We start from the raw sequence: 20,647 nt of genomic DNA, 5'->3' as shown, positions 1-20,647 counted from the left end.
TCCTCCACTAAAAGTATAACAAAGGAAAGGGACAATAAAATAGCAAGGTTTAACAGTATTTTCGAATTTTTCTCCTTGGGGGTATCATAGGCCTATCTCTTCTCCCTGCCAATCAATTCCCACTCACTGGTCCAAGATGTGACAGTAAATCTCAGGCAGACAGATGCCTGTTTTTTAAGGCCTTGTTTAGAAATACTTAGTCATTTTTTCCCAATTAAAAAAAAAACTACTTGATAAACAAGGAAGAATACTTTTCCTTTCCTTCTTAAAAAAAAAAAAAGCACCTTTCTTACTTACCTTCAACCCGTGATTCCAAGTGCTTATCCAGCTCTGAATCTTTTCTCACTGCTTCATCTGAGACCTTGGGAGCATTTGAAAAGCAAACTAGTACAATACTCATGTTATCTCGACTTCCCTGTATATTCAAGAAAGAAAAAGAAAGAATTATATTTCTACAGTCCAGCAACTTCCTATTATTTAATTCAAAACAGAGTTAATTACATTAAGCAATTATAGTTTATTTAAATCACCAGAATGCACACATTCAACACATTCATTTCCATTCCAAAGAACTATTTGAAGCATTCCCTGAAGAAATAAGATCTCTAGATAGGGGTAGATCTGGAATTATTTTATGACTTTTAATTCTGTGTACCTATTCTTACCCACCAACACTCCACAAATGAGGAAATGAGGAGATGCATCTTTATATGCATTACATCGTCTAAACTGTTTCCCACTCAAGACTACATATTCCCAAAGTGGCTCAAGCCCAAAACACATCTTCCCAAACAAGTGTGTAATTTTCACCTAATTAACCTGCATTAGAGCAATGCTAGCAAAACGCCACTGAATTTGACACAGCTGAAAATTACTGATCATTAGGATACTCAAGAGACTATACTGAACAATTAAGCAGAGAGAAAACAGATTATAAACCATTCCGAGGATAGCAAACAATGGAATGTAACTGGATGGCTGAGATACTATACAGTCAGATAGAAGAACTTTTGAAGAAAAGCCATCATATTGTTAAACAGAATCACAAACAGGGTCAGAGTCTGCAGAGGGGAGCTAAAACTGCTAACTTAAGGACAAATTTTACTGCTGCCTTGTTAATCACACTATCACGTATAAATGATCTATATTTAAAAAGTAGACTACTACCGTAAGATTATGAAAAATGAATTTAAAACTTTCTCATTACTTTTCCTATAGATATATTACTTTAACGGAGTTTCTTAGAACAGGATAAAACAGTGCTTAGGTCACCTGGATGGCTCACTCGGTTAAGCATGCAACTCTTGATTTTGGCTCAGGTCACGATCCCAGCGTCGTGGGATCGAGCCCCATATGTGGCTCCACGCTGAGTGTGGAGCCTGCTTAAGCTTCTCTCTCTCTCCCCAGCTCAAGTGCTCTCTCTTCCTCTCTTAAAAAAAGGGGGGCGGGGCGGTACCTGGGTGGCTCAGTAGGTTAAGCGTTCGACTTCAGCTCAGGTCATAATCTTGCGGTTCACGAGTTCCAGCCCTGCGTCAGACTCGGTGCTGACAGTTCAGAGCCTAGAGCCTGTTTTGGATTCTGTGTCTCCCTCTCTCTCTCTCTGCCCCTACCCTGCTCATGCTCTCTCCCTTCCTCTACCAAAAATAAACATTTTTAAAAAATAAAGAAAAAAAAAGAATAAAACTTCTTGAAATAGTGACTTTTCAACCCCCTCCCTCCCTCCCCATGGTTTCTATTTATGATTCTAAACAAACTAAATCAATGTAGGTGGTAGGCTATTTTGTCTGATGGTGCCCTTTGCCAACTCAAGTGAAAAAAGCCTAGGCCACATCCATTCTAGTCTTTTCATTCAGTATGGCCAGAATCTAGGCAGGCACTGTTTGTTCAGACTTGTCACTTTTTTGGAACCCACATGACACAGCCAAAAAGACAGAAAGATCTTGCAAAATGTGAAGGCAATGGAGGCCAGGCCTTAAGAAGGCTTCAAAAAAAAAAAAACTTTTCACAGACTTGCATGCTTTAGTAGGAAGAAACATCATGAGTATATAACCAGATTCTCTGTATTTGGGAGGGGAAAAAAAAAAAAAATCAAGATTTCCAAAAAATCAGGATTGGTCCAAACTAATTTCGTTCTTTAATGAAACCCACCAAGACTTTCACAATGACTTAATATTAGAAATACTACAATGGCTGTATGAATATATATACATATCCACACATAAACACACCATGGTTCCAAATAGCTTCCCCCTCCCACCCAAAAAAAGAGTCAACACATTCTACAGGATTTACCATGTAAGTTCAGGTCAGGAAAAGCTTTATACCATAGACATTCAAGACACACACACACACACACACACACACACACACACACACACACACAATTTCCATTAGGTTTTTATGTTATAAAAATTAAATCCTACCAATTGGAAAATTAACTGAAAGATAGTTTAAGGAAGTTTAAATATCAAAAAATAAAGGAAATAATTTACATTTACACCTAAGCATGTGTGATTTCAAGGATGCTTCTATTTCTACATAAAGATGACTTTCCCCTAAGTACAACGTATGAGTGCGTTTCAGTAATTTTTATACAGCAACTTAAAAAGATGTTTTTCCCTTTATGCCTCCTCAGTTTTCTAGAGATAAACTATCCTTACATAATCAGTATAAATTTTTCATTAAGTTCAGAAATGAAACATGATAAAAACAAAACAAATCCAGCTTGGTGAACTGAAGCAATTAGCCAGATATTTAAAACTGATTATTTCAGTGCCTCTTCTTTTTATTTTTTGACAACAGCACAGCAGTACCACTCTAAGGAATTAGACCACTAACGGATAGTTCTAGGTCAAAGCAGCCAGCGTCCCTGCCATATGTAAGGGCATTTAAATGGAAACAGAAAATAATCTGATGTGGTTAATTTTAAAGCTGAATGCTGCCCAGTTATAAAGAAGTGTCCTGGATCAAGTGTTAACATGGCATATGAAAGTAAGTTGTGAACAGAATACCATTGCCAAGGTTAGTAAATGAGTATCTGATAAGTAAACCATCAATATTCCTCATTTTTTTAATCATTTTTTTCAGCCTGGTACTGTGCTTATCTTACTTACATGTTCAAACACCAGCCAAACTTCAAAAATAGACCAAATTTTCACCTATCCATGAGAGATGGAGTCTATGATTACTTCAAGAACACTCCCTTCCACCATTACCTTATTCCCTGAACCTGTATTTCCTTCACCTCCCTGTTTCACAACCATCATCTACAGAATTAAAATTTATCGAGGTCTATAAACCAGAGAACTATTCAGGCACTTACCAAGAGCTTTACCCTCAACAACTCCACAAAGATATTATCATTCACCGCTATCTTATAAGATGTAGAAACTGCAACTTCACCCGAATTCATTCTATGTGGTGCGGTATAACTTAAAACCCAGCTGTCTGGCTCCAAAGCCTATGTTCTAATACTAAACCCATGGTTCTCACATGGTGCACCAAAAAGCCCCAGGGTGCTGTGATGTACTCACAGAGATATTAAAAATAAGGGGAAATACAGTGATACTTCACATCTGTGGACACCCCACAATCTACCGTGAAGTAATTCACAGTTTTAACATTAGATAATGTGATATTCCTCTCAATGACATCCTATCTTTTCAAAGCCGGGGTTTTAAGAGTTGGTGTGATAAAAAGCAAGTCCCATTAAAAAAAAAAAAAAAATCAATGTGATACAGGCAATGAAGATGGCCATGCCCAATAATTATAATGTTTGAGAAGTCGTGCAGTGACCAACAGGTACACATATCTCATTAATATGTAACTGTGGTTTCTTAAAGAATGAAATAAAGTATTTTTTCAATGTATGTGTATTATTTTGTTAAGACATATATACTCATTAAGTTTGCATCTCACTACATAAACACTTGTATCTGTTAAATATTAGTATGGCTAAGTAGCACTGTGAAAAAATTACTAAGACACTCCGGCAACATGGGACTAAGAAAGTTTGGGAATCACTACACTACAGACTATACTTTTACATTCAGTCCTTCCCTTCCATGCCCCAAAATACCCAACCACACTCCATTCTAACACGATCCAGGTCTACCTTTGCATTATTCAGAATTATATTTTCTGAAAACTATAATGGAAAAACTCCTGAGTTTAGAGCTGAACAGTTGTTTTGGGGGATACACAAGTGCATTTTCCGTATTGGACTACTAATCTGGAATGATGCTGCCTTTGGAAAATAAGTCATTAACTTACCTCAATTTTATCCAACTATCAAGTACTATCTCATGTTTTAAAATAAATAAGCTTGGGTGGTTCTGTTAGTTAAGCATCCAGCTCTTGATTTCTGCTCAGGTCATGATCTTAAAGTGTATGAGTTCCAGCCCCACATCAGGCTCCACGCAAACAGTGTGGAGCCTGTTGGGGACTCTCTCTCTCTTCCTCTCTCTCTGCCCCTCCCGTGCATGCTCTCTCTCTCAAAAATAAATAAAAATAAAACTTAAAAAAAAAAAAGCAAAATAAAATAAATGAGCTTCTGATAAGTAGCATATAAACTGAATTTAGGAATATCAAATAGTATTTTAAAAGAAAAATAAAAGAACAATTTAAAGGAACACTGAGTTTTATAATTTAAGAAAAATGAAGCAGGTGGCAAAGTAACATGCATAGTATGATCCATTTCTGTAAACAGTAAAAAACAAACCAACCCCTCCGCCTATTTTTATACTCCTGTATGTTTGTATAATAAACAGAATTATTTGGAAGAATATATGTGGTTGCTTAAGGGGGATGAGATTTTTTAAAAGGACATCAAGATTAGTAACTTTACTTAAAACATCTTCGTATTTGTTTGCAAATGTTATTCATCTTGTACTTAGTGTTATCCTTCAGGAAAAATTTTTCATGAAACCCTCTGAGAAATACTGGCAATAAACACACCAAACTTGAGTCCGGAAACGTGAATTCTACTCTTGGCTTCAACACTCACCAAAACAGGACTTACAGCTATCTTTTAATGTCAAGCCTCCATTTCCTTAATTGCAAATTGGAAATAGATTTTTATTTTGTTCACCTCAGAAGGTTACTAGGAGGATAAATGAGGGTTACTTATAAGTTATGAAAGGGTATGCAAACAGCCGCTATGTTTTCTATGCAACCTGAAATTAACATAAATACCATGGATGCCAGCACTGGCAATAAAATGGGAAGGGTGCTTTCTTAGGGACTATTCTCTCCTACAGTTAAATATCTTAAAGAGAGTAATGCCTGACCAGAGTCATCCAACACTTACAGCTTCATATTGCTAAGTGGCAATCCTGAAAAAAAGATTATCATTAGCAATAATAATGCTAACTACCTTTCATGGTTGTGAAAATTAAATGCGTTAAAATACCTGTAAAGTGCTTAGAATAGCGTTTGCTCATAAAAAGCAGTAATTTACTGATGCTATTGTGATTACGATGATTATCACAATCTCCCAAGATTTCATGAGTTAACATATAAAAGTGCTTGTAAACTATTAGGGCATGACAAGTGTTAGAAAATATTAACACATCATTTAAATCTATTATCACGAAAACTTCAATACTTAAAAACTGTGTCTATTCTCGCTTTCTCCTCTTGAAGTAGCTCTCACTTACTGAGCAATCACTAAGTGCCAAGCACAAGGCTAAAGTGCTTTCCATGAAATCTAAAATTTTGTATTCAATCTTTCAGACTAAGTTCAAAGTAATCATATTCTATTTTAATCATATATTTTTTTAATTTTTTAATGTTTATTTTTGAGAAACAGAGTACGAGCAAGGGAGGGGCAGAGAGAAAGGGAGACACAGAATCCCAAGCAGGCTCCAGGCTCCGAGCTGTCAGCACAGGGCATGATGCAGAGCTCAAACCCATGAACCACGAGATCATGACCTGAGCCGAAGTCAAAGGCTTACCCGACTGAGCCACCCGGGCGCCCCTACTCACATTATTTTAATTTTTTTAATGTTTTTTTTTTTTTATGTTGTATTTATTTTTGAGAGAGACAGAGAGAGAGTATGAGTGGGGGAGGGGCAGAGAGAGAGGGAGACACAGAATCTGAAGTGGGCTCCAGGCTCTGAGCTGTCAGCACAGAGCCAGATGCGGGGCTCGAACTCACAAACCGTTGAGACCATGACCTGAGCAGAAGTCGGACGCTTACCCAACTGAGCCACCAGGTGCCCCTAATGTTTATTTATTTTTGATGTGAGGATGGCAGGAGCAGAGGATCCGAAGCAGGCTCTGTATTGACAGCAGAGAGCGCCATGTGGGGCTTGAACTCACAAACCATGAGATCATGACCTGAGCCAAAGTTGGACATTTAACTGACTGAGCCACCCAGGCGTCCATGTTTTTATAATATTGCTAACCCTTAGTTTTACAATACAAATGAGTGAAATGACAAAATTATGGAGTTAGAAAAACAGAAATGGATAAGGTGTTTAACATTTAATTCCATTAAGTAACATGCAAGGTTCAAAACATTCATAAGTCTGTAATCTTTCAACATAAAAGTTAATTAAGCTTCTCAAAACTGATTTCAATTTGAATGCAGCTTCACTCAAAGGAACTATGATGGTCAACTTCCACTACAACTGAATGAATCATGTGTTCCAACCTTTTGCCCCATTACTATAGTAATTTATCATTTCTGAGATTCTAGGAATTCAGAATGTTTAATGCCATCAACGGGAATATTTAATCACTTTAAACTGATAAAAGCTATCAAGCGAAGATATGAAGATAAGCTACCAGAATCCTTTCAACTCCATTCTGAAGGGTCAAGTCAAATTCCTGAAAACTAGCATCCTTTCTACGGAAGGGAGAGTGCAGTTTATCCACAACACAAACTTCTTTTTTACTCCAAATTACAGACCTACTAGATTGTGGCTATTCCCTTCAAAACTACATGCCATTCTTTCAACAAAATGCTATGCAACCATGACAAATGATTTAGACTGACACCTACAGACATGGCGATCTCTCTACAGCATATTGTTGAATGAAAAAGCATATTGTAGAATAACAAGTATAATGATCTCATTTTAATAAAAATACACACACTCACAGGCAGGCAAAAAAAGACTAGAAAGATACATACCACAACAATGAATGTAGCCAAGTTAGGTGAGAGGCAAAATTGTTGAGTGTTTATATGTTCTGGATTATCTGGAATTTTTTTCAATAGCCAAGTAAATACTAGTTTGATAATCAGGGAAAATTCTGTTTTCATCTGCTGGTCAGGCCAAAAAACACCTGCTTGCTTTTGTCTTAAAAAGCTGCAGGTCAGAATCTCTCTATTTAGAGTCCAAGGAGAAGGCATTTTTGAGCCACTGACTATTCAATCACTGACAGCCATCGATACCTTCAGTGCTTAACTTGTCCAGGTAAAAAAAACAAAAAAACAAAAAAACAAGAACAAAAACAAAAAACAGAAAAGAAAAGAAAAAAAAAAGAATACAGTGCGCTTAAGGAAAAAAAAAAATCAAAAGAGCTAAAGGAACCACCATTAAAAACCCTTCCGGAAAAAAGCTGCCATCTACAAATAGCAGCCCTTAAATTTTGTCTATTTGAAGTTGCCTTTTCCCGTTCTATGGAAAAGAAATAGACACTTCACCAAAACCTGGGTACTTCCATAGACTCAGAGATCCCTCCTGGGAAGTTTTTTGGCTATGCTTGTACCTTCCAAAGCAACTTACATGGTGGAGAGACAGAACAGTTCTAATCTAGACAGAATAAATAAGTCAAAACCTTTCTTTCATATAATCAAAGATTAGTTTTGCCTTAGTTATCTTTTCAATCAGAGTCATACAATACACGCATATCCTAGGCACTGGCCAGATAACTCCAATTTTACCTGATTGCTATACAGACACTGTCAAAACCCATTGGAAACTACTGAATACTTTAAAAACATTGAAGGGAATTGCTAAATAAGTTAGTCTGGAGTTTCTTTCCCTATTACTGTATCAAGTTAAGATTCACAGAACATTATAAAACTAAACGTTCATGTTCCACAGGAATTCTTCACAGGATTGTATTTTACGTTAGTCTCTGGTTTTGAATCACTGCTGACAAAAACACCTATAGGAAAAGAACTCTGGTATCTTCTACAAAAGCTAAGATATTCTCCACCATGTCATACATCACTTACATGGAGCCACATGAAAATTCCTTTTTGATTTTATCACTAGGAAAGAGCTGCTTTTATTAGACAATAAGATATACACAATTTGTACTTTTACTTCGGTTTTCATCTCATCTGCCAGGAGGCTCAGATATAAATCACAAAACTTGACTTAGCCTAGGTCTCTGGCATATCTTTTGTAGATCTAATACAGAACTATACTATATACATGGTTCACCAAACTGCTTCAAAATCAGGCATAAGACAGCTTATTGCCAGTGCTGAGAATTTAAATCAAAAGGCACAATTCTATATAGATGCCCTTGCCACATCAACAAGCCATAAAGTACTTAAATGAGAACAAATGCCACAAGCTTATTAAACCTAATTTTCAAATTAGAAGGCTGAGATAAACGAGGATGGCCAAAAATAAATTAATTAATTAATAATAACAAATAAATAAATAAGTCATTTCTGATGAAGAAGATAATTTAAAAATACACAGGTTTTCCCTAAGGGAAAAGTTTTCAAAATTTAAGTTTGGTTAATTTTACTTACCGTGCCTTTTCAAAATTAATAGGGTATTTATAATTATAACAAAAAGACTTACATACCTTATGTAAACAAGTGTCCACTACCCAATTGCACACATTTTCCAGGTCATCAGATACCTCAAGCCTAGATTTAACAAATTCACAGAGCTCCTCATTACTCATAACATCCCAGATCCCATCACAAGCCAAGATGATAAATTCATCCTCTTCTGCTCTTAAAATTTCATAAACCTCGGGCTCTGGAGAAACAAGTTGTTCTGTTGGGCCCTTGCCATCAACACACTTGTAATCATAGTCCCCCAAAGCACGAGACACTGCTAATGAACCATTAACACGCTGTATCATTACGCTGCCTCCTGCATTTTGGATTCGCTCCTTCTCCCTTGGATTGCAAGGTTTGTGATCCTGGGTGGAAAAGCAGACTTGTCCATTCCTGTACAGAACAGCACGTGAATCACCACAGTTGATAAAGTAGATATGCTTGGGTGAAATCAGGACCCCCACTGCAGTTGAACCACTTCTGTCCATTCCATTTCTGAGGTCGGAAAAGTTACGCATGTATTCGTCAATTTTCAAAAAGCCAGTTCTGATGCCACTCTTGACATTTTCCACTGAGGGCTCAAGAGCAGACCCTGATTTCCCAGCTGCCCTAAAGTCTTCATTATTAGTGATGTGTTCTAATAAATGTGTTGAGCAGTAATTTGCTACTCGAGATCCAGCATGACCATCATAAACTGCAAAAAATGACCAGTCGTCCAAGCCGTGAGGAATACCTACAACAGCTGTGTGTGCATCTTCCATTTCCACTCTCCATCCTTGCATGCTGCTCAGGCCATAACGTAAACCATTCCCAGCACCATGAGCGTTATGTTTCTCAGTTTTGGGTTTATCCAAAAATGCACCCATGTTTAATAATGAATCTGAAAGAAAACAAAAATTGCCAAGTGTTATATGCTTCAGTCTGTGAGACAATGATCTATATTCTATTCTATTCTTCACTATTCTATCTATTCTCTGCTAACTCCTATCTCGTATATTTTTCAGTGTTATCTGAATTTACTGGAACAAAAAAGAAACCAAGAAAATTTCCCCACATATCCTTATTCTAGAACGGCGGTTTCTCAATCGTAGCACATTAGAATCATCAGACCGATTAAATCAGAACCTCTAGGGGTAGGACCCAGATATCAGTAATTTTTTGAAGCCTCTCCGGTGATTTATATGTGCAGTACATTGAGAATCACTGTTCCAGGAGAAAGGAAAACAAAGAAACAAAACCTGGCTAAGTTTTCTTAAACATGCAACTAAGATCACCCTGGAGTTCATATAGAAGTTCAGACTGGTGTGGCATTTTTTCCAATAGATTAAGGTACTAAAGTATGCGACTGTATTTCAGAAAGACTTCCAAAGGCATGTATTATGTTTTCCCCCAGTGATCCTGACAACCTCAAAACTCAATTGAAACATAAAATCTCCATTCTACAAACATCTGATTTTATCAAAGCTTTACTGTGTATCAAATGAAAACCTTTACCTGGGATTCTGGCAGAAACAATAAAACAACACAACTTTAATGATGTGCTACAGAACATACTTACTGTTGTCAAGTTTTGTAAGCATGGAGTAGCATTAGGACAACTTTTACTAAGTGCTGACTGACAAAAGACTTAAAATTCATAGACAGTACTACTAGGTAGTGCTAAGGTAAGTACCACTGTGCATCGCCCTCCCTCCTGACTTTCCTATTATTTTAGAATAAAGCTTTTCCAATTTCCAAGGACTTGGACTAGAGTAGTGGTTCTCCAAGTAAGCGTGGAGATGCCCTGTCAGTTTCCTACCTACAATCCTGGCCCTAACACTCATTAGCTGTGTGACCGTAAGCTTCTTAGTCACTTCTACCTCAAATTCCTGCTCTGAATTAGTCACTTGCACCCCCACCTCCCCTCTGTCAAATGGGATAACAAGAGTACCTACACTTCACAGGGTTGCAGTGAAGAATGAGTTAATGTAGTGTGCTTAGAACAGTACTTGAAAAATAGTCAAACCATAAAATGTTTGCTGTTATTTGCTCAAAATGCAGATTCCATAGCTCATCCACACACCCAAAGATTTTTTTTCAGGAGATCTTAGATAGGGACATTCAAAAGAGCATGCTAGCAACTAAAGAATCACATTTTGAAAGACACCAGTCCAGATCAACCGTCTTTTTTTTTCTAAGTTTATTTACGTATTTAGTTATTGAGGGGGGGGGGGAGGCAGGGAGGGAGGGAGGGAGGGAGGAAGAGAGAGAGAGAGAGAGAGAGAGAGAGAGAGAGAGAGAGAATCCAAAGCAGTCTCTGAGCTTGTCAGCACAGAGCCCAATTCAGGGATAGACCTCACAAGCCGTGAGATCATGACCTGAGCCGAAATCAAGTCAATGCTTAACCGACTGAACCACCCAGGCGTCCCTAGATAACTTACAGCTATGAAAATCTTTTTCATATCTTCTTCAGCTATGCTCATTAACCTAACTTTACAATAAAATTTTATCTCTATTTCTAAAATCCCAATGAACCACCATATATAATATTTATAAATTACACAATTTTACAATTTTTCATGAGTTATAGAATACTATACTAACAAATTACAAATATAAATATTTAAAAAAGGAATTCTGAAAGGTAAGATTCAAAAAACATAAAAATTATTTTCCATTCAAGTATACAAAACTATATTCTGTATTAACAGCAATGTAATACAATGTTTATTTTTTAATGCACTGGTTTAAAACTGTGACACAACAATCTGAAAGCCTACTTCTAAGTACATTTTTATTTAGATTCTTGTTTTTAAATGTTTAAGAGAAAGTGAGTGCCCATGTGAGTGGGGGGGAGGGGCAGACAGAGAGGAGAGAGAGGGAGGGAAAGAATCCCAAGCAGGCTCTGAGCTGCCAGAGTGAGCCCTACTCAGGACTTGATCTCATGAACCACCAGATCATGACCTGAGCCGAAATCAAGAGTCAGACGCTTAGCCGACAGAACCATCCAGGTGCCCCTGGATTCTTGTTTTTAATCGCTATTTCAGCTGAGAAAGACAACTTAGATCATACCTAAATGCAAATTAACTGAATTATTGACTATTTATCAAACCACTTTTTTTCTTTAGATTTAACTTTTTAAAATTATTTTAAGGTTTTTATTTATTTATTTTTAGTAATCTCTATACCCAATATGGGATTTGAACTCACAATCTCGAAATCAAGTTGCACATATTTCTGACTAAGCCCGCCAGGTGCCCCTACTTTTAAATTTTTTTTAAGTAATCTCTGTTCCTAATATGGGGCTCAAGCCCATGACTCAAGATCAAGAGCTGCAGGCTCCAGCTACTAAGCCAGCCAGGCACCCCTCAAACCACTTTTCAAGCCCATCTATCAATTATGGGGAAAAAAAAAAAAAAGTGCTGTCATTTCCATCATCTTGATGTTCTTGCAATTAAGGTGCTACTGTTTTACACTTCAACAAATAGATTCAAAATTCATAAGAACTCCTCATTTTGAAAATTAAAACAATAGTTGGGAAATTTCTATTTCCAAATTTGTTTTTAGGAATAAAGAAAGGAGGGACGGAAGAAGGGGTCTTCGATAGAAAGTTACAGGGAACATTAAGAACCAAACAGCGACTGGAAGGCTGACTCGGAAAATCATCAAAGAAGCCCTGTCCCAAACAAAGGAGCCAAACACTGAAATTTACACCAAGAACAGCCTTGCTTCTGTGCTGCTGCTGCTCTCACTCCAACGGTTCCTACCTGCTGTCTCCCTCTCAAAGTCACTTGCTCAAGATTCAAAGTCCAGGAAATGGGTATCTGACAGAGCTTAGGTCACCAGTACACCTACTGGCTTTGTCAGGAACTGCATTCTTCTGCAAACTGGTCATTTTTTAATTCCAAATTGCTATTTTAAAGTTGAGGTTGTCCCTTGGGGCACCTGGGTGACTCCATCAGCTGGGCGTCCAACTCTCTGCTCAGAGCATGATCTCACAGTTCGTGAGTTCGAGCCCCAAGTCAGGCTCTCTGATGTCAGCACAGAGCCCTCTTCGGATCCTCTGTCCTCCTCTCTCTCTGTCCCTCCCCCACTCACACTCTCTCTCAAAAATAAATAAACATTAAAGTTGGGGTTGTCCTTCAGTGATTTAGTTTTTTAAACATGAAATATCATACATATGAGTTTATATAATGTACACATATAGCTAAAGAGTAAAAAAATGAACACCTATGTACCCACTATACAATTTAAGAAATAACACATTACCAAGATCACTGAAGTTTCCTATTATCCTGAATATTACCATTGTATCCCTTGTATTTTAACCATTTGACGTGCAATTGTTTAGTTTTATATGTTTCACATTATACATTGATGTGAAATACAGTAGGTGTTGCTCTACTATTTTTATCATTTTTTTGGCCCACCACTAGATTTCTGAGATCCATCCACACTGATGCAGAGCTATTATCCATTCTACTATCAATGAATATTTGAGTTACTTCTCATTTTTTAGAACTATAAAACAATGCTGTTGTGAATAATCTTTTTTTTTAAATTTTTTAAGTTTATTTGTTTATTTTGAGAGAGACAGAGACAGCATGAGTGGGGGGAAGGGCAGAGAGAGAGAGAGAGGGAAAGAGAGAATCCCAAGCAGGCTCTGTGCTGCTAGCACAGAGATTGATGCAGGGCTTGAACTCACGAAACTGCAAGCTCATTAAGAGCAGGCTGCTTACCCGACTGAGCCACCCAGGCATCTCTGCTGTGAACGCTCTCGATGCCAATGTAGGAGTTTTCCTAGAACATATACCACAATTCCCAAGTACTTAAAGTATGCAAATTTGGCAGTAACTATACATGACCTTTTTTTCCAACAAAAATCACAAAACAAACCATTATATTTCCAAACTAAATTTATCCTCCAAATGCTTATTTATTTGGTAACACTACCTTCTTTAAAATAGATACCTTCTTGGGGCGCCTGGGTGGCTCAGTCGGTTGAGCGACCGACTTTGGCTCAGGTCATGATCTCACAGTTTGTGAGTTCGAGCCCCAAGTCGGGCTCTGTGCTGACAGCTCAGAGCCTGGAGCCTGCTTCAGATTCTGTGTCTCTCCCTCTCTCTGCCCTCCCCTGCTCATGCTCTGTGTCTCTCAATGATAAATAAACGTTAAAAAAATTAAAATAAAATAGATACCTTCTTGGTAAGTAACCTTTATCTTGAATGGGAACATTAAACTGTGTGTTTCTTTTATCTAAAAATATCTGCATACGGACGACTTCGGCTCAGGTCATGATCTCTTAGTCCGTGAGTTCGAGCCCTGCATCGGGCTCTGTGCTGACAGCTCAGAGCCTGGAGCCTGTTTCAGATTCTGTGTCTCCCTCTCTCTGACCCTCCCCTGTTCATGCTGTCTATTCCTGTCTCAAAAATAAATAAAACATTAAAAAAAATTTTTTTTAAATATCTGCATACTGCTGAGGAATTAGCAACTCCTATTTTAAGTTCTACTGTTCTTCAGAAGCAAAGAACTTTGCTATGAGATAATCGGCAAACTTCTATGCGATAAAATGTCTGTCTTGGTTACTTCTCATTTATAAGCACTGTCAATAACTTACTATCATTTAAAGTTAAAGGTCTTGTTTCTATCAAATTAACTACACTGATGACACACTAACCACTCCTTATAAACTCCTGGTTCAATTTCTTTGCTGGGGAAATTTACCTAGGAATGATGCAGTGAACGATTTTTACCTTATGTGACTACGAATTTTTCTTCCATAAAAGGTGGTCTTTATTAAAGAAAACATTTATTGTTGAAAATACACATTTGCCTAGCATCTCTCTGCTTTTGCTATTCATCCCCATTATTACTGAAACACAAGTCAGCAAACACTAAGGGGAAGAAGGTATGTTACAACACCTATATTTTAATCAACTGCAAAGCAAACCTTCCACAACGTATAATTGTTCTCATACTGGTTTCTTCGAATCAGCACTGTATACCAGGCATGTTTCAAAGGCATTTGATGGCAAAGGAATGCAGTTTAATATTTTGCCATATGTTCCATGTTATTTCGGTCATTTTGACCAAGACAAATAAAACAAGTGTTTCCCCTGTGATATGGCTTTCCGTCGTTTTACTGCTCAACAAGAAACCTCAAAGGGCCTTGTAAACGTTTATAATTTGGTGAAATCTTGTACTCTTTTTTTGGTTGTTGTTAAATTTTGTGTTTTTAAATTTTTTTTTTAATTTTTTTTAACGTTTATTTTTGAGACAGAGAGAGACAGAGCATGAACGGGGGAGGGTCAGAGAGAGGGAGACAGAATCTGAAACGGGCTCCAGGCTCTGAGCTGTCAGCACAGAGCCCGACGCGGGGCTCAAACTCACGGACCGCGAGATCATGACCTGAGCCGAAGTCGGCCGCTTAACCGACTGAGCCACCCAGGCGCCCCTTTAAATTTTTGACAGAGAGACAGAGCGTGAGCAGGGGAAGGGTAGAGAGAGGGTGACACAGAATCTGAAGCAGGCTCCAGGCTCTGAGCAGTCAGGCTCAAACTTGAGAACCACGAGATCATGACCTGAGCGGAAGTCAGCTGCTTAAGTGACTGAACCACTCAGGCACCCCCAAATTTTGTACTCTTATTGCATGTTGTATGGCTTTATCAAACATCTCTGAAAAAAAAAATCACAAAGTTTTTGTTTGTTTTTTATTTTAGAGAGAGTGAGTGAGTGCACACAAGCGAGGAAGAGGGGCAAAGGGAGAGACAGAATCCCAAGCAGGCTCCACACTCAGCGCAGAGCCCAACGTGGGGCTTGATTCCACGACCCTGAGACCATGACTGGAGCCAAAATCAAGAGTCAGACGCTCACCAACTGAGCCACGCAGGCGCCCTCATAAAGGTTTTTGATACTCAGAATGCCCAATTTTTAAATGTCTTGCTAATTTCTTGCGATTTCATGCTATCGTTTAGCTACATGTCAAGCAAGGTACAGTTTCAACAATAGAGATCTACACTTCAAACAATCTTTTTTGACAATCTCAAATTTTTTGTAGTTGACATTTCACATCTGATTATAGCACGGTTTTTACCGCATAATGAGAGATCATACTGGAATTAGGAGTTCTAACATTTTTCATGTGTATGCCTGTGTGCTTTATTATAATCAATCAATCAGATTTTTTGATAGGAATCTTTTATAGTCATTTACTCACTTTTTGAAGACAGCTTCATTAAAACCTGACCATATGGAAATCAACATAGATACATGTAAACTTCAATGGGATACCATGACGACAAATACAAGTGAGAAAGTGAAAATTCCTCCCTTCCTTAGGATCTCTCTCACCAGCCCAATTTGACATACTAACAGCATGGGAAGCCAGTGTCAATCACTGTATTAAATGCAATTTGCCTTTTTCAAGATGAAAGGTAATAAACAGAAGTTCTAAGTTTTAAAAAATTAATACTAATGGCTTGTTCTACATACCTATGTTTAGAAACCAGTGATGTATACAACTCTGTGGGCCACAGAGTTTTTACAAGAACGTCTACACAGAAAGCATTACCTAAAAACAACACATTTGTCCTTTTCCACTGCCTTCTTTGAGAAAAATACATTAGTAAACCCAGAGCAGCCCAGTATGGTAATTGTACTATGCAATAAGAATCTGAGAAATAATATTTTAAAAGGGGTTCTCAGACCTGGAAAACTGGGGACTACTTGTCTTTTTTTATTTAAGCAATTTGCTTAAATCACTTTAAGTGATCACATTTTAATTTTTCTTAATTCTAATTCATTATTTTTTTAAAGGAAACTCCAAGCCCAATATGGGGTTCTAACTCACAACCTAGGTATCAAGAGTCACATACTCTACAGACTGAGTCAGAAAGGTGCTCCAAGTAATCACATTTTTAAAATTACCTAAAAGATTGCACATGTGTTTACAGAATATGTAGCATTCAAGTCTGGGATGACCCTACAATTTCTCATTAATAATCAGTGCATAAAATACAGAAATAAATTATACATACTTTTAATGTATCTGTCAAAAGAATACTTTAACTTTGTTCAATTAATTTAAAATTACATAATAGTACAATAGTTACTCATTCAAATATTTTCTTCCCCCCTCCTATTTTTTTAAGTAAACTACCCCTAACGTGGGACTCGAATTCATGACCCCAAGACCAACAGTTGCATGCTCTACCAATTGAGCCAGAAAGGCGCCCCTCATTCAAGTATCTTCTCAGTACCTACTGCATGCCAGGCACTGTATTAGGTACTAGGAATAAGATGTCCCCTTCCCTAAAGGAACTTATAGTCTAGTGGAAGATAAAGACAAGCGCACAGATCACGAAGGCACACTGTGATATAGGGTACAAGGAGATAAACAGAGATATGCTAACAGAAGGTGTCAAAGACAGCCTTATATATTTAAAACTTTTCCAAAGTGGGGCACCTAGGTGGCTCAGTCAGCTGAGCGTCCAACTCTTGATTTTGGTTCAGGTCATGATCTTACAGTCACAAGGTGGAACCCAGTGACAGGCTCCTCACTGTACACGAAGCCACCTTAAGATTCTCTCTTTCCCTCTCCCTGCTTCCCCTCCCCAGCTCTCACAGGCATGTGCAAGTGCACTCTATCTCTCGCTCAATAAAAATAACAATGGGGGGGGGGCTCAGTCGGTTAAGCCTCGACTCCAGCTCAGGTCATGATCTCACGGTTCGTGGGTTGGGCCCCGGGGTTGGGCTCTGTGCTGACAGCTCGGAGCCTGGAGCCTGCTTCGGATTCTGTGTCTCCCTCTCTCTCTGCCCCTCTCCTGCTCATGCTGTCTCTCAAAAGTAAATAAATGTAAACATTTAAAAAAAAACAATAAAACTTTAAAAATTAAATTAAAATGGGGTTTAAAAAAAATCCCCCCCAAAAAAGCCAAAGGTGAGGCCTAAATGATGGAAGTGGGAGAAGGCATTAGCCAGCACAAACACCAAAAGAAGGGCAAGAGCACAAGCAGTTTGGTATAGCTGGTATGTGTGTATGTGTACGTGAGTCTATACGTGAGGATTTCAAGGGACAAAGCAGCAGCACTGAAATCCTAAGAATAACATTATTTCCCACTGAAATGTCCATTATCTACTTAGAATCGTGGATTTGAGAACTCAAAACCACGCGAACTTCTTCTTGCCTGAGAAGGTAGTAAACCCATCTGACAATTGTGCTTTTCAGTGTGAAGAACATATCTGGGGGAAAAGTCTAGAGGTCCTAAAATTTAGGTGAGTTTCTACAGTTTACATTCTTCTATAGAATAAGCCTCCACATAAAAAAAAACTTGATACCTTTGAGTTTGCTTACAAACCCACTTTAAAAGGGAGGAAGGGTAGGGGGGTAGGCAACCTTCACATATAATAAGTCAAATTTCATTGAAAAGAGACTTTGAAGGGCTGTTCAAATACTCCCAATGAAATATTACTACAACGTTCAAACAGATCAAATACATGCAAATACACATAGTCAAAATGTACTCAAACTACTCATCACCAGATAATTAAAACAGTTGCAAAACTGAATTTCAGGTTCCTTTTTTCTTTTTTTAATATCTATTTAAGTAATCTCTACACCCAACACAGAGCTCAAACTCTTGACCTCGAGATCAAGAGTCAAATGTTCTTCTAACGGAGCCAGCCAGGTGCCCCTTAGGTTCCTTTTTTTCTAAACCCTTCTTTAGTTCATTCAAAATCATCTCTACTCCTTAGATCAAATGGATCCATAGGACAGAGGCTTTTTCCTCTCTTTTGTCTTAACCATGTCTAGGGACTAGAACGTCATCCAAAGAGGGGCACACTTACTTCAAAGCTGCCCTCAGTTTATAATCAAGCCCAAATATATTTCACATTTATAAACAAAACTGACAGCACAGTAGGAAACACTTAATAATAGGTCATCAAAGAATATACCTTCAGTTTTTCAAATAACAACTAACTTATAAAAGGGAAGGAAAAAACCCACATATCGCACTAAACATTTGCAGTAACTGACTAGAGTTACTAGAGTAACTGGAGCCTCAATTCAAAAGCAGGACTATTTTATCTACCATAATTTGGGCACTAAATTATTTTCAAATCGTGCCTCCCCACGCCCTTAATTATCCTCCACCTATGCAAAGCTACATTCTTCCAAAAATGTCAGATGTGGGTCTCACCTCTTCCAGAAATTCTTTCTCTGTGGTGCTCTATCTACTAAACTTCATTTTTTTTTAACTTTTTTTTTATTATTATTTTTTTATTTTTGAGACAGAGAGAGACAGAGCATGAACGGGGGAGGGGCAGAGAGAGAGGGAGACACAGAATCGGAAGCAGGCTCCAGGCTCCGAGCCATCGGCCCAGAGCCCGACACGGGGCTCGAACTCATGGACCGTGAGATCGTGACCTGAGCTGAAGTTGGACGCTCAACCGAGCCACCCAGGTGCCCCTCTACTAAACTTCATTAACAGTAAATGCTACTTTCCCATCCATTTAGTGCATGCTACTCTGCATAATCAATGGCCCCTCTGTGTATACCTCCTATTTCCCCCAAATAGTATGTTCATTTCCCTGCAAAAACAAGTACTGAATAAATGCTGGATTTTTTAAAAATTAGTTTGAGAGAAGTGATTTTACAAAGCAACACTTCCATTCCCAATAAGTGATAAATGTTATGTGGCCTTTACCATAGGCCATATTCTCCCTCATAACTGAAGTAGATTTCATGAAGGACAAAGACAAGCCTTTGTATTACACTGAAAAGATAAAGGCCTTAAACAAAAAACCCCTGAACTTGTCGCTCCAGTGTCCTAGAAGAGCCTCTTTCTGTCAGAGAAAAGATTTCCAAGGAGGACAGCATCCAGGTATGGGATCTAGGGTAATGAATGCCAAAATGGTGTCCACCACATTAAGTCAATCCAGGAATTATATCTTTGAATGAAACTGTGCATTCCAGAAGACAAGGCATCGATTAAATTATATTTTTGGTTATTGTACTAGATGTTTATTTTCCTTTGGATTTCCTCTATCTTTAATATAGCTTAAAAGTTCTTACTTATCTCAATGATCTTATGTCAAATTAAGGGGGGAAAGACTCACAGACATGTTCTAGAGAGGGCTTTGAACTTAAACTGAATGCTCTCTGCCTCCCTTAAGTCAGTAATAATAAAGGGCTGTAGTAATAAGGGATAGTCTCCCAAAAGTGATAGAGACATTGGCTTAAGCAAGGAGCTGGGAATGAAAATTCTGGCCACTCCTACCTGATTGGACCAGTTTTTGTTTTTAAAGAATGGTTTACTCATACATGATAGTCATTAAGTCATTTTAACTATTAACCAGTTCATTTCATAGTATCATCTATAAGGCTTGGCCATGGAAATCTTCTCACATGAATTATAAAAACATCTATTAGAACAGATTATTATGACCAAGGGCCATATTTCATTGAGATAATCTGGGAAAGCTTCATGCAACACAAAGTCTAGAAAACAAACTACATTTTTACAAATCTAAATCTGAAGAGACTAAACGAAATGGTCCCAAAAGAACCAAGAAATCTGTAGTGCTTAGAAGAATATCTTCTGATAATAAATAAAAGCATACTAACTTGCATCTAAAATAACAAATACATTCAGTAAACATACCATCTTAAGACAACTAACGGTGGGAAACAAGGAACCAAACGCTAAACATTGGGTTTGATTCTTGGCTCTACCAAGTATCTGTTTTCCTAGGGATGGGGGAAGCTGTACAAAACAATACCAAGCATTTCTTCCTGTTCTGAAATTCTGTGTGGTTAGAGTCTGACTAGTAAGTAAACTACCAACTGCTGACAACAAATATAAAATTATAGGACACTGTGAGACTAAAATACAGTGAAGAGGGGATAGT

The 20,647-nt window shown here is 37.9% G+C and overlaps 1 protein-coding gene across 8 annotated transcripts in view; it reads right to left on the bottom strand.

Annotated features, from left to right (window-relative positions):
• PPM1B (protein phosphatase, Mg2+/Mn2+ dependent 1B) overlaps window positions 1-20,647 on the bottom strand; it is a 95,200-nt gene that overhangs the window by 29,241 nt on the left and 45,312 nt on the right. For 6 of the 8 annotated variants that reach the window (XM_042981300.1, XM_042981301.1, XM_042981296.1 and 3 more), the window contains exons 2-3: window positions 8,779-9,638; window positions 298-415 (exon numbers count right to left, since the gene is read on the bottom strand). In XM_042981300.1, coding sequence (XP_042837234.1) covers window positions 298-415; window positions 8,779-9,624 — 964 coding nt within the window. In that variant the 5' untranslated portion in view covers window positions 9,625-9,638. Of the gene's footprint in view, window positions 1-297; window positions 416-8,778; window positions 9,639-20,647 lie in introns of those variants that run through there. The other 2 variants (XM_042981303.1, XM_042981302.1) reach the window with 2 other exon arrangements.

Source organism: Panthera tigris, chromosome A3 (genome assembly GCF_018350195.1).
Source record: "Panthera tigris isolate Pti1 chromosome A3, P.tigris_Pti1_mat1.1, whole genome shotgun sequence".
Lineage (NCBI taxonomy): Eukaryota > Metazoa > Chordata > Mammalia > Carnivora > Felidae > Panthera > Panthera tigris.
The sequence above is the reverse complement of the archived record's forward strand: the minus strand, read 5'-3'. Positions and strand labels throughout refer to the sequence as shown.